This window comes from Penicillium arizonense, assembly GCF_001773325.1.
Source record: "Penicillium arizonense strain CBS 141311 chromosome Unknown PENARI_contig007, whole genome shotgun sequence".
Lineage (NCBI taxonomy): Eukaryota > Fungi > Ascomycota > Eurotiomycetes > Eurotiales > Aspergillaceae > Penicillium > Penicillium arizonense.
In genome coordinates, this window is record NW_019173284.1 from 203,699 (window position 1) to 217,541 (window position 13,843).

Sequence of the window (13,843 nt, forward strand, 5' to 3'; positions counted from 1 at the left end):
AAGTCCAAGAACGTAAAGCAATAGAGCTACAATGGGCGACACTACATGAAACAAGAACAATACTATCTATCACATTGTACATTTAAGAGCGCTACCACTCTGCTAGGGTGATATTTATTTTTGGCAGCCCTAACTATTACTTCATCTAGTAAGTAAATGGCTTCTTGCAGTTTGAGAGCCAGCACAATGGATGCGCCGAGCATTGACAGCCTACAAGTTTCTTTGTCTTCTCCTACATTATCTGCATGACCACCCACCCTGATGTGTCAAGTCAAACATAGCCAAGCCTATGTTCAATGCAGTTTGCCTGGCGGTTTTTATAAAAAAGCATTTTCTTTCGTTGGGACAAGCCACCTGGGGCCCGAGTCTGAAGGTGCATACATAGGGTTGCATCGTACTTGTTGATCCTTGAGCATATCCACGCATGATTATTTTATCGGGAAAATTGGATAAGTAGAAGGGAGCTAGCTGGCAGTTAGTACATGTCATTCTGTGGCTGCTTCGTACCTGCTGAGGCATCAAACAGTAGCATCAACCAGGCAGCTGGCCCCTTCTGTATACCGGGGATTTCGGGCTGGGGTTGAAAGAAACCTAAACTCACCTCACTAAATTTCTGGAGACAACTCAATGTCATAGTAAGGCTAGACTATCGTCTACACCGAGAGTACATAATCTAAAGCCTTGATCCCGAAAAGATCCGAAATGGTTGCATCTTCCCTTTCTAAAAGAGAGGATCTACGCTTTGTAGGACATAAAAGACGGACATATGAAAAGTAAAGACCCGAGCACACCACAATGAGTAGAATAGGAAATCAATAGCCATGTTGTTCCTGTAGTTTGACGGCAGACACCTGAGGCACTAAACACTAATCTAACCGTGTCATCTCACGTGCCCGGGTCTATCATTTCATCCTCCGTGATCTTTTCCTTTGTACATTTGTCTGTCAATTCTGCCAGCATGAGTGTACAGATGAGTTGGAGAGCTCATGCATTGCCATACATTCGCGGAGGCTCTTTCTCTCGGCAATCTGCGAGGTCGCCGGGAACCCCTGTATTGCCGGGAACCCCGGGTTCACTGAGGCAGTATTATCGACCAGCGAGGTGAGAGTAAACAGATCTTAATCGATTGGACTGTCTCTAACAGATATAGACTGGGAATATCCTCAAGCTTGAGTATGCGCCACCTTATCGGCCTATCACCCCAAAAGGGAAAGATAACTGTCCCGCATTTTTTTTTTCTTTTCTTACATCCAACCTACATTTGATCCGCAAAACTAAAAGTTTTAGTAGGCCAACATTGCTCAACATCAACAGCGGCACCAGGTTTCTTGACTAGAAATGGCCGCTCGCAGCTCTTGATCAACTCGCCACATTTGACCCCGCCTGCGAGGAATTTCTCCAGTGGACCCGCCACCCGTTCAGACCCCAAGATGAACTTGAGATATCTGACCCCAGACGTGCACCGGGCTTTTATTGCCTTGGGGAGCAATGTTGGAGATCGTGTAGAGATGATCGAACAGGCTTGTCACGAAATGGATAAAGTCGGCATCAAAGTGAAACGGACAAGCTCACTGTTTGAGACTGCGCCAATGTATGTCCTTGACCAGGACACATTTATCAATGGTGTGTGCGAGGTATGTAGTTCAACGATACGACAAATCCCCATGCTTCAGTTCTAGAAGCTGACAACCCCAGGTTGAAACAACTCTTGAACCTCTGGAGCTTCTGGACGCCATCCAAGCCATTGAAGTCGCAATGGGCAGAAAGAAGTTGATCGACAAAGGCCCGCGGTCAATCGATTTGGACATTTTGCTCTATGATCAAAAAGTCGTGTCTCATGAGCGTCTCAACATCCCACACAATCTGATGCTAGAGCGAGACTTCGTTTTACGACCTCTCAGCCAGTACGCCCCCAACGCGTCCTATACCAACACCCAAGCAGACTAACCCTCCACCCCAGATTAATCCCCAACGAGTACCCACCACTCAATGGAAAAGAAACCAAAACATACAGCGCTCATCTAGCAGCCCTCACTCCACCAGACCCAACACCAGTATCAACAACCCCAATCTCACCAAACTTCCAATCCCTACACGCCACCGACCCAAAGCGCAGCACACACATAATGGCAATCCTAAACCTAACCCCGGACTCCTTCTCAGACGGCGGCAAACACTCCCCAACAGACCTCACCTACATAACAGAGACAGTGCATAAAATGATCGCCGCCGGCGCCACAATCATCGACATAGGTGGCGAAAGCACCCGCCCCGGCTCAACACCAGTAGGCGCAGACGAAGAAATCGCCCGCGTCGTCCCAGCAATCCAACACATCCGCACCAACATCCCGGAAGCAGCAAATATAGCCATAAGCATCGACACGTACCGCGCCCGCGTAGCGGAAGCAGCCTGCGCCGCCGGCGCGGACATCATCAACGATGTCTCCGCCGGCCTCCTGGATGCAGAGATGCTGCCCACAGTCGCGCGCATCGGCAAATCAATCATCCTTATGCACATGCGCGGCACGCCCCAGACAATGAACCAGCTACACGATTACCCGAACGGCGTGATCACTGAAGTAGCAGCCGAACTGCGTGGCCGTATCGCCGCTGCCGAGGAAGCGGGTATCCGGCGCTGGCGGATGATCCTCGATCCCGGGCTTGGCTTTGCGAAGGTCCAGCCTCAGGATCTGGAGATCTTGCGCGAGTTGCCGAAACTGCGTGGTATGCCTGGGCTTGAGTGCCTCCCATGGTTGATGGGACCCAGTCGGAAACGATTTATTGGGACTTTGACTGGGGTGACGACGCCCCGGGATCGGGTTTGGGGGACTGCGGCGACGGTCTCGGCTAGTGTTGCGGGTGGTGCGGATATTGTCCGTGTTCATGATGTTCATGAGATGTGGCAGGTTGCTAAGGTTGCTGATGCGATTTATCGTGTTGAATGAGAGTGCTTTTCTGTCGCTTGTCTGTTTATACCCATCGGCTGTACAGTGGCCGGTTTTTGTTTCAACATTGGGTTAGGTTTGTACTTTGATGTACTTGTACTGCGTTTTTCGCTCTTCATTCATCATGGGAGTTTTATAGAGCGGTATAGGACTTCAAAATTGGGAGTCGTTTTGTTCTTTTTACTGGTTGTCAATACTTTCATTTCTCTATGAATAATATCAAATAACGAATTTCTCGATTATCTTTAACCATACCAACGAAACGAAAAAAATAGAATAAAAGATTCCTTCGTGCATCCGGTGTTGCTGTGAAGGGATGCGAAGAAACACGAAGAAGCCAAGGTGCCACCATGAACACGCCAAATTGAATATCATAATAGAAAGATAAATTTTGAACGGCTTCTGATCGCGATGGTTTCAGGTGAAGAATATTTCAGAGGGTGGAGAGGGCAAAGGGAGACACAATATACGTCGCGGATCAGGTGAACAGGGGAACAATGAGGCTTGCTAAGAACTTGGAGCGATAGAAGGCGGGAGTATCTGATGAAAATGGGTATTGACTTAGTTGTTCAGATAGTTGCGAATAGCGCCTAGTCAAGCGTGATTAGCAAAATTTACATGATCATAGAGGGATATTTACATACCTTGTAGCTTGGTAGCGCCTTCGCCGACAATGTGCGACAGGTTCTCGATATCATCTCCAGCGGTGATACCGAAGCGGCGGATGAAATCCTTGGCAGCAACCTCGAGATCACCGTAGCCATCATCAATGGCAGGAATCTCATCCTCGGACCGGCCGAAGTAGTTGTTGCTGGAGATGGATGTAGCGCTGTCGAATTGGCGGAGGCGCTCCTTGGCCTCCGACTGAGCGGCCGGATCGAAGCGGTCCCGTCCGAAGAATTCATCGGAGGAGATACCCTTCTGGGTACCGAAACGGGTCCTGGTCTGAGCGAGTTCTTCGTCTATATATGAAGGTCAGCACATCGCTCAAGCGCAAATATCAATGGGAATATTACCATCAGCAGGGTTGGGCTTGGCAGGGCCAACGGAGCCAAAAGTAGGCTTCTTAGGGGCAACAGGCTTCGAGACCTGACCAAAGCCAAGTCTGCCCATACCCATGCCTAGCCGCTCGACATCGCTCGAGTTTCGCTCATGGGACTTGCCAGCAGGGCTGATTGGGGTTGGAGCAGGGAGCGGTGTAGCGGCAGCAGCAGTGGCAGCCTTCTTGGCCTCGGCTTCGGCCTGCTCAGCTTCGGCGTCGTAGCCAAGCTTTTCGATGCGCTCGGCTTCTTCCTTGGCCTTGCGCTCGGCCTCATCGAAATCGATAATATCAGCAGCGGCGACCTTCTTAGCTCCAAGCTTGGGCACCTTCTTGGCACCAAGGACACTGCCCTTCTTCGCGGTACTGGTTGTAGTGGTCTTGCGGGCAGCAGGGTTTGACCGAATGGCAGTCGGCGCGGGAGATGCGCTCTTCTCTTCGGAAGCAGACAGGGGGGACTTTGAGCGGGATCCGTTTGCATTCGCGCCGGCGTTCAGGAAAGGAGAACCGGTTCGGCTGACAACGGGTGGTGTGCCGGTGCGCGACGGGGGGTTGCTCGGACGCTTGATGGAGGGCTTGTCCCACGAGGAAAAGAAGTCGTCATCTGGATCACCAGCAGGAGTGTTCGATCCATCGGAGGGAGTGCCAGCGGGGAGATCTGTGATGATGACTTCCTCGGGATACCTAAACAAAATAACAACACTGGTCAGTACCTAGTCGTGGCAGTTCCACCAAAGAAATTGGGGCCCACTAACTGTTGCGCATCGAGCGCAGCGCGCTTCTTGAGTTCCTCCTTATACTTGACAGCTGCATTGCACGTGTACTTGACTTTGGTGTCCTTGCTTGCGAGCGCAGCGGAGCCTCCGTGCGATTGGAAGTACTTGGTCGCAGACTCGTTGCCACCAACCTTCATCACCCGCAGCTGTTCCCATTGCCACTCTGTACAGAAAAGAAAATCAGCGTTGGTCTACCGACAAGCATAGAGAACGGAGGAATTGTGTCGTAGGTACATACGGTCGAGGTTTGTTGATCGCACGAAGGAGATGTGCACACCGAGGTTACGGTGGTGTGCCGAACAATCAAGGCACAGGTAGATACCGAATGGCACGGAGGACCATGTCGGGTTTTTGGTACCGCAATCGAAGCATACCTAGCGAAGCAAGAGACATTAGAATCGAGTGCCACCATGCAGCGTACGGGGGTGGGGTTCTGCGCACCTTGTTCGCGGGCTTCAGCTTGATCTTCTCAAAGATCTTTTGAGACTGCGCCTTGGAGGCACTCATGTTGGCACAGAGGAGAGGTCAGGAAGAGAACACAAGGAAAAAGGGTGGTTGTGAAATGTGCCCTAGAGACAAAAAGCGTCGGAAACGGAGAGGTGGTCGGACTTGGACTGAGACCGTTCAAAGTTCCTGGTATTCTCGTTACGTCGCCCCCCGGTTTGCCGCCTGCAACGCCTCCACTCGCTGTATGTAATTACGTATTTTACTTCCCCATCGAGCCTCGTCGCACGTGATGCCGATGAAGATAGCGACGGCGATAACGCCAACCTTGCCTCAACTTCCATGGGCTGAGTCTTTCACAATGAATAACCTCCAGGTCCGCGCTCTTCCTCGAATCTCTCCTGCGTACTTCCTCCGCCAGTCTCCCCGCACACAGATCGCTCGGCACTATGCTACCCAGAGCGACCTAGGTCGCGGGCCTCGACCTACAGGAACATCAAGAAAGAAGAGTATTACAGTTTTGTCAGACGATGGACGGGTGCAGTGGGGTGATCTGAGCGGAGGAGAGAAGGTTGCGCGCGCAACACAACAGTCCTTCAACTTCGTCATTGTGCTGGCCGGAGCAGTCCTGACGGTATGAATCTCAACCAGTTGAGCGCCAAATTCCAGGTGCTGACTATATTACCAGGGTGGAGTGTTCACACTTCTCTATCTCGAACTATTCTCACCAAACAGCAAGACATGGCAGTTTGAGAAAGCAGTTGAACGCATCAAGGATGACCCCGAGTGTATAAAGCTGCTTGGTGATCGCAGAGAGATCAAAGCATATGGTGAAAACACCTGGAGTCGGTGGGCGCGGAACAGGCCTATTGCGTGAGTGTATGATTTGTGCAACTAGGCCGGAGGTATTAACGATGATTAGGACAACCGTCGAAAAAGATCGATTAGGCCGTGAGCATCTGCGGATGAATTTCCACGTATGACGCTCTCCCCGCAAATGAGAAAGACAAAAATTCTGACTATGAATTTAGGTCGAGGGCCCTCTTAACTCCGGTGTGGTGATCGTGCACATGATGAAACCTTTGGACAAGAGCAATCTCGAGTACCAGCTTCTCGCGCTCGATGTGAAGGGACACTCTCGTGTTGTCCTTGAAAAGGCCTCGGAGAAACCCAATGTGGCTAGTACCCTGAAGCTCTTTGGTATGCAGTGGCGCTGAACATCACCTTCACCTCCAAATTTGTCATCATACCCTCCTCCCACCGTCACCACAAGATCTATGGCCTCTCATTGATGAAATGTGACTTATGGTGAACTTCGAACTATATTCCTGGTTCCTATCCCAAGACTGATCTGCCCATACCAGTCTGGATAAGGTACCTTTTTGTAACTTCTAGGAATCGGCCGCTGGCCATGCACTCAGGCTCCGATGACCTGTGCGATGTATTATAGTCTTAACGGACCGCAGCAGCGATCCAAATATTTACAAGTCCGGCAGCCCGGCACAATGCATTTCAAAAAAATCACAATATGCAAGACAATTTTTATAAAATTATTAACAAGAAACCACATAACGACATCACAAAATGCACGCTGATTTATCACCAAATCTATACAACCCGAGGCCCATCAATAATCGCCTTAGCCTCCTCAGACCTCCACCAACTCTTCCCCTCCTGCCCAGGGAACTCAAAGGCATCCATACTATCAGCCTTCATCTCAACACTATACCCAGGCTCCATAGGAGTAACATAGTATCCATCCAGCACACTAGACGGGTGCACGAAGTGCTCATGCAAGTGATCAACATACTCAAGCACACTCTTCTTGCCCGTAACAACAACATAGTCGATCGTGCTCAAGTGCTGAGTGTACTCAGGCAGACCAACACCACCAGAGTGCGGCACAATAGGCACGCCGAACTTGCGCGCCAGCAGCAAGATGGCGAGCACCTCATTCACGCCGCCGACGCGGCAGGCATCTGGCTGCAGCACTGTCAAGGCGCCGGCTTGCAGAAGTTGCTTGAAGATCACGCGGTTCTGGCACATCTCGCCTGTGGCGACGCCGACGGGGCCGTGGGGGGTGTTGGAGAGGGCTTTGCGGATTGCGGCGTGGCCGAGGATGTCGTCGGGGGAGGTGGGCTCTTCGATGAACCAGGGTTTGAATTCGGCTAGTTCTTGCATCCAGGTGATTGCCTCGGGGACGGACCAGACCTGTTGGTTATATGTTAGCTCGGATGCAATGGACATGGAGGTGATGGGGATGGAATGGAATGAAAAGAACATACCTGGTTAGCATCAACCATAAGAATATTCCCCTTGTCATACCCAATAGCCTCACGGGCAATAGCCAAGCGCATCTTATCATCCTCCAAATCACCCCCAACCTTCAATTTGAAATGCTTGTACCCCTGCTCAACACTCTGATCCAACAACAACTTAAGCTTCTCCTTACTATACCCCAACCAACCCGCACTAGTAGTATAAGCCGGAACAGCCTTACTGGCCTCAGCCTCCTTAATGCGCTCCTGCTTACCAGGCTCGACCTCCTGCAGCAAACGGACAGCCTCCTCAGGCGTGATAGCATCAGTGATGTAGCGGAAGTCAATGCAGCGCACGAACTCTTCGGGCGTCATGTCCGCGACGATGCGCCACACGGGCTTGCCCAGGGTCTTGGCCCAGAGATCCCAGAGAGCGTTGACGACGGCGCCGAGCGCCAGGTGGATCACACCCTTTTCGGGTCCGATCCAGCGCAGTTGGCTGTCTGATACTAGGTACCGCCAGGTCTTGCCCCAGTCGGCTGTTAGGTCGTCTAGTTCTTTGCCGACGACCATTGGGGCGAGGAGGGAGATGGCTGCGCAGACGATTTCGTTGCCGCGGCCGATTGTGAAGGTCTGTTTTGGGGTTGGGGGTTAGCTCATTGTTGATTGAATTGGTACGTGGATGGTGGATGGGTTTAACGTACCATGCCGTGTCCGGAGTGCTCTGAATCTGTGGTGATGATGCAGTAGGCGGAGGAGTAGTCACCTGCTGCGTTCATGGCATCTGAGCCGGTCTTGTCGAGGGAGGTCTATTACTTTGTTAGGTTCCGCGCTGCGGTTGGTAATGGCATGGCAAGATGGACGTACCGGAAACCTCACGTCCCGCGTGCTGAAGCCGGTGATCTTGACCATTGTGAATAGTAGTGGAATGAGACGTTAACAATGAGGTCTAATTCTAGCAATGGCGACAAGAAATGCTGGCGCAATGTCAAATCCAGAGAGTCACGATGGTTAATCTAGAAATGCGGGGAGTATATGTCCGGGGTAGACTCGGAGGTTGAATCCTCACTTTCTGGTCAAAAAGCCCACGATTTGAAGAAATGAGGATAGAAGAGACGAGGAAGAAAAAGAATTGAGAGCTCCCAGAGAAAACAGGCCGTATATACAGCAAATATAATCCCCCGCGCCATCGCCAGTTTATCCCGCGCCCCTCAACCCATCTGGGGGGTTAACGCGACCTGATTGGTGGATAATTGCGGACGGCGGGAAAATGCGAAATCCCGCCTATCACAGGGAAGGAAGTATACTCGGAGCACCTCCGCGTTTTAATCCAAGCGTGGGGTCACATCTAAACAAGTACAGGTAAGGAAAGAAGGATTGTGACTTCATGTAAACTGCTAAACTCGTGTTTTGTATGTATCTGGGGATATATGACCATGACCGAGATGTCATCTACGCAGACAAACCGCGCTTTTCGCTCTCCGAGAAAAAGATAATCATCCGCCACAACTTGCGAACAAGAACTTCGGCCTCCTCGTCCAATGCCTGTGAATTGTGTGGTCAGTAACAGATTCAAGAATGAAAATGGATCAATACTCACTTCTGCCAGCTGCTCGACCAGTTCCTGAGGAGGCGCATGCTTGCGCACATGCTCCTCCACGACATCCACCAGCATCTGCTCCTGCACACCAAGGTACTCGACGATCTTCTTCTCCACAAATGGCTTGAGCTGGTCGCTGAGAATAGTCTCGTCCACAAACTCCCACTTGACCTCCCATTTCCAAAGACCCTCCTTGTCCGTCGGGATCTCTGCAGCGAGTTGGCGAGCTGCCTGGGCACGTTCTTCGTCGGTGAGACCAGCAGCCTCGGCGGCGGAGTCGAACTTGATCGGGACAAGTTGGCGGCGGGTGGTGGTGGCGGGCTCTTCCTCGTCTTCGAGTAGACCTTCGACCTCGGCCACCGTGCGGCGGCTGGTAGCAGCCTGGGCCTTCTGGGCGGCGGCTCCGAGGGACAGCTTGAAGCGCTGGGGTTCGCGGGGTGCCTCCTGGGTACGGGCCTCGAGCTCCTCAGCCTGGCGGGCGAGGAAGTCATCCGCCATCCCGCGAGCCTGCTCCTGTTGCTGGGCGGTGCGAACGCGTTCGCGGTCCTCGGCAGCGCGGTCGGCATCGTCGATGTTAATCTCGCGAGCGCGTTGCGCGGCGCGGCTGCGAAGCCATGCGCCACGGTCTGCGTAATAATCGGTTGTTTTGCGGCTGGCTTCGATATCATCATTCCAGGCCTTGAGGCGTGCTTCCATCTCGTCGTGCGCAGCTTGTAGCTTTCCGTCCTCTTCCTTCTCTCGCTTCTTCTCACGCTCGAGGGCGGCTGTTCGGCTGCGCTCACGGTTGAGCCAGCGGCGCTCTTGGTCTAAGAACTGCTTCTCTTGGTCATCGTTATACTTTGCCTGTCGGCGGCGTTCGATTTCCTCATCGCTAGCATCAGAATCCTCGGCGTCGCGGTCAATGGAGAAACCGTTGAGTGATCCGCCATTCACAAAGGCCACACCCTTCTGATAGTCCTTGGGGATTTGCACACCAAATGTCTTAGCGTTGGGTCCGCTGCGATCCCGAGGACCCAACGGAATATTGTTGGAACCACCAGCAGGGCCACTCGGAGCCGATGCCGGGGGTGAAGAAAGGCGGCTGATCCTCGAGCCAGAATTCCGGGCACGTTCCATAGACTCAATCTCCTCCTCACGCCTCAGACGCTCAATGTCTCGGCGATTGCTTCGTTCACGGAATGCTGCAATCTCTTTGGCAACATTTGCGCGCATCTCGGGTGGAATATCGGCCAACTCGTCTTCAATTGTAATCGGAATGGTAACGACCTCCCCATCCTTCGTAACGGTGTCCTTCATCTCAGTGTCTCCCTCACGATCAAGGGCCGACGCATCCTCCTTTTGTGTAGGGGTAGTAGGGTTGCAAAGGTCAGACAAAACACTGTTCAGGTTATTGCGGGCGGCGCTGAAGCGTGCCTGACGTTCCTCGGGGTCTTGTTCTGCCCGCGTAGCCTCAAACTGCTCGAGGTAGGTGAGCGTGCTCTCATCCACGACGACCTATCGCATGTGTTAGTAGTATTCCATTGCGATTAGACAACAATGCATACGCACCAGAAGTGTGCTCTTTTCGACCTCCTGTTCCTCAGCACCTTCAGCGCGAGGCGTCTGTCTCTTCACAGGCACTTGCACATCCTTGAGAATCTCCACCGCAATTTCCAGGCTCGCGGGATCCTCGAATTCGGCAAAGCCAAACCGGCAGGGCTTCTCATCGGCGTCCGTGGCGCGAATCCACCGTCGCAGACCACCCACAGACCCTAGGATACGCTCAATTCCATCATCACCTCCCGCACCCTCCGTAATTCCGCCAACGAAAAGCGTGCGCACGACCTCGTCGCGTGTAGGAGGCTGAAGTGGCATCATCGCATCACGGGGGTGGTGGCGCTGGGTATCCATGCCCCCAGCTCCGAGGCCAGCACGGCGGCCAGGACCATCCGATCCCCGCTCCCGGCCCATCTCTGGGGCTGCGCCTGCAGGCTTTGCGGGACCCGAGGTTCCCAGACGAATCACGGGCGCGGAAAAATTGATGTTGGGCATATTCGCGGGCGGTTGGAAGTTGGGCGGGAAGCCTCCTGGTCGGCCAGGCTGCTGGCTGTTTGCTTGCTGCAGACCCGGGGGAGCAGCAGTTCCTGGGGCGGCCATCCCTGGAGGAGGCGCTGGAGCTGGTTAGCCTATTTGAAAAAGAGGGTTCTGTCGGTGGCGATGAGACTCACCCATTCCTGGGGGCGCACCGTAGGCACCATAATCAGGAGCTTGGCCGTAGAGACCCGGTGCTGTATATTGATTAGCTTCTGTGTCGCGAAGTCTCGAGACATTTTCGAGGATCGGGGAGGACACCACTCACGTTGGTAAGGATTGTACATATTGAAGAGACTGGACCAGTGCACGATTCACTGTGCAATTTTGGTCAAGGCTCAGTTCCAAATTGTAATGAAATGGAAGTACACAGACGCAGGTGAAATGTCACGTTTGAAGCCAGCGAAAGAAGTGCAATTGATGTGGTCTGTGCACCACCGATCTTGGCAACGGCTCCAGTTCGACAGTTCTGTAGGTGATTTACCCGGGGCATTCTGCATAGGGTCAGTTCTTTATTTGTAGAATACTAACTTTCCCCAGAGTCTGCTCAAATTTAACCGAAGTTTTCCATTCTACAAAATATTCAGAAATCTCGTGGTAGCGTACTGTGCAAGCTATGTCATTTTTCTCGTCCCAATCATAATGGGCAACGAGGTGTTTAGACCGGACAATTGAAGGAGCACTATTCATGAAAGCTCCGGGAAGACAATACTCGTATATGCCGAAGCGATGGACATATGGCTTCGGGGGAAATTGCTATGTGGGCTGTTGATCTCATGGAACCAAGTCTTCACAGAGTAAGAAACCAGATTGTTCGAGCTCAGTATTACCAGATGGATGCTAACTTCTGTCGCAGGAGTCGGACTGTTGCCGCTGAGCAGCGGGCGAACGATGCGAGAGAGCGCGCAGAACGGCTTATCCAGTCAACGAAAGTAGAAGCTCAGAAAAGCATTGATGAATCTGAGGAGCGTGCACGGAAGCTTGTAGAAGATGCTGAACTGTGCAGCGATACCTGGAGAACACAAGTTGAGCGTTTAGTGCGCCTCAACCAAGCCAACAGCTCTATGAATGTTCATAACTGCGGAGGTGGACATGCAGAGCACCAACAGATCGATGAATCAGAGTCAGATTTGCATTTACTTACTGCGATCTTTGTTCTCCGGTGGGGTTTCCGGACACGGCAGATGTTTCCGAAACAGGGAGTATTTCTTGATCAGGTTGTTCATGAGTGAAACAGTGTTTTCGGCTGTGGATATGAGACTTCCGCTCTGCAACGCACAGATATACTGGGCCAGCTGCGATATCTTGATACTCGCACCTCATATGACAGCGGCCAACAAATGAGCGCACAAGATGAGCAACGACTCATTCCACTATTTTGTGCAGCTACCCGCAGAGCTACGCCGTATGATCTGGATGCACTGCCTACCGTATCGTATAGCAGAAGAAGACACCCCTGACGGCTTTTTCGATGGCTACGAATCCAAACATGTCTGCTGGAACCTACGCATGACACTCCAAAACGCTCAGATACCGGCCATTGCATACGTCAACAGTGAGTCTCGGCAAGTCGCACTGGAGCAAGGACGCCTATTGGAGCCGGCTGATGTGAGAACCATGGAGTCGCTATGGGTGCAGCCGCATCGAGATGTGCTGCATCTTAACTGGACGCGATTGCGCTATGCTTCCTGGGGAGTTGATTCAGACGCTCCAGGCTGGGTCGACGAGTTTCTATTGCAGGCGAAGGATCTTGGGATGCGGCCTTCTGTCGCGGCAGATCTTATTCACACTTTTAGCTTGAAGGCAGTGATGGATTGCGCTGGCGATGCTGATGCGCTTGGCAGCCATAACTCTTTTCATTTCGGCATATGGGATACACCGAAAGTTCGTTATCACTGCAGAGGAGGAGGAGCCGATGACGTGCGCGAGATTGTTGATATCCTACCTTGGGCGAAAGGTCAACGCAGCAGGCTAGACATAGCCATGGCGGGGGTTTCTCTGCATATCACCAGGGAAGTTGCTCTGAGGTCTGGTCTATTCGGATTGCTGGGCGATGCGCCTGTTCAGATGGTTGATGTTGACGATGAGGCTCGGTTAAGGGAATTCCAGGCACTATACCGGGAACACGCATTGGAAAAGGAACCGGTCGTGCAAACGCTTTTCGAAACATTTACCAGTTCTCTATTCAAAATGGCTGTGGAAACATGGAAAAGGAAAGCTGAATGGACTATCCTCGCGTACATGTGGCAGTCGGCTCGAGACAGAAATCTCGACATTCTTGGGACGAACCCGGGCTCCGCTTGGCTTCCTCACCTGTCGGAGCGAAAGTACATCTATATGGACCAGTATTTGCCCAATGAGCCGCACCCGTGGGTGAAGCATGCTAGGCAGATTGCGCCCAAGCTGCGACTGCGGGTCATGGTGCGATATTGTACTAATGAGTGTTATATAAAGGAGCGACTTCCTAAGGGCTTCGCGTTTGAATAAAGAATAGTAGATACCAATGCAGATTCTTTTTTTTTAAAAAAATAACACAACTGTGTATCATGCGTTGCAAGCCTTAGCAATATGTTATGTACATCGTCCGCCTTGTAAATAGCCTGGATATGGCTTGGTGATTGTTTCGCGATGAGCCAGCCAATGAAATCAACGCTGCTTGCATGCGTCGCCAAGTATTATGGTGCCCAGTATATCATTCATCGGCCTCATTC

The 13,843-nt window shown here is 52.1% G+C and overlaps 6 protein-coding genes across 6 annotated transcripts; 3 read left to right on the forward strand and 3 right to left on the reverse strand.

Moving 5' to 3' along the window:
- Window positions 1–795: 795 nt before the first annotated feature.
- On the forward strand, window positions 796–2,945 carry PENARI_c007G08887 (folic acid synthesis protein; the record flags this gene model as incomplete). Its single annotated transcript, XM_022631089.1, has 4 exons — window positions 796–799; window positions 1,291–1,634; window positions 1,696–1,904; window positions 1,961–2,945. 4 exons carry the CDS (start codon window positions 796–798, stop codon window positions 2,943–2,945), a joined length of 1,542 nt encoding a protein of 513 aa, XP_022489095.1.
- A 561-nt stretch (window positions 2,946–3,506) lies between these two features.
- On the reverse strand, window positions 3,507–5,267 carry PENARI_c007G02085 (ADP-ribosylation factor GTPase-activating protein; the record flags this gene model as incomplete). The annotated part of the gene is made up of 6 exons (XM_022630769.1): window positions 3,507–3,535; window positions 3,590–3,907; window positions 3,962–4,668; window positions 4,740–4,923; window positions 4,999–5,134; window positions 5,202–5,267. The coding sequence occupies 6 exons, from the start codon at window positions 5,265–5,267 to the stop codon at window positions 3,507–3,509; spliced, it is 1,440 nt and encodes a 479-aa protein (XP_022489053.1).
- A 298-nt stretch (window positions 5,268–5,565) lies between these two features.
- On the forward strand, window positions 5,566–6,421 carry tim21 (the record flags this gene model as incomplete). The annotated part of the gene is made up of 4 exons (XM_022630750.1): window positions 5,566–5,838; window positions 5,893–6,077; window positions 6,127–6,181; window positions 6,236–6,421. 4 exons carry the CDS (start codon window positions 5,566–5,568, stop codon window positions 6,419–6,421), a joined length of 699 nt encoding a protein of 232 aa, XP_022489134.1.
- Window positions 6,422–6,812: 391 nt separating this feature from the next.
- PENARI_c007G09457 (L-fuconate dehydratase) lies at window positions 6,813–8,374 on the reverse strand (the record flags this gene model as incomplete). The annotated part of the gene is made up of 4 exons (XM_022631116.1): window positions 6,813–7,415; window positions 7,490–8,095; window positions 8,167–8,271; window positions 8,330–8,374. The coding sequence occupies 4 exons, from the start codon at window positions 8,372–8,374 to the stop codon at window positions 6,813–6,815; spliced, it is 1,359 nt and encodes a 452-aa protein (XP_022489184.1).
- A 540-nt stretch (window positions 8,375–8,914) lies between these two features.
- On the reverse strand, window positions 8,915–11,419 carry PENARI_c007G04966 (uncharacterized protein; the record flags this gene model as incomplete). Its single annotated transcript, XM_022630923.1, has 5 exons — window positions 8,915–9,007; window positions 9,063–10,556; window positions 10,611–11,212; window positions 11,270–11,329; window positions 11,401–11,419. 5 exons carry the CDS (start codon window positions 11,417–11,419, stop codon window positions 8,915–8,917), a joined length of 2,268 nt encoding a protein of 755 aa, XP_022489412.1.
- Window positions 11,420–12,485: 1,066 nt separating this feature from the next.
- PENARI_c007G01158 (2EXR domain-containing protein) lies at window positions 12,486–13,619 on the forward strand (the record flags this gene model as incomplete). The annotated part of the gene is made up of 1 exon (XM_022630733.1): window positions 12,486–13,619. The coding sequence occupies one exon, from the start codon at window positions 12,486–12,488 to the stop codon at window positions 13,617–13,619; it is 1,134 nt and encodes a 377-aa protein (XP_022489240.1).
- Between the last annotated feature and the right edge of the window lie 224 nt (window positions 13,620–13,843).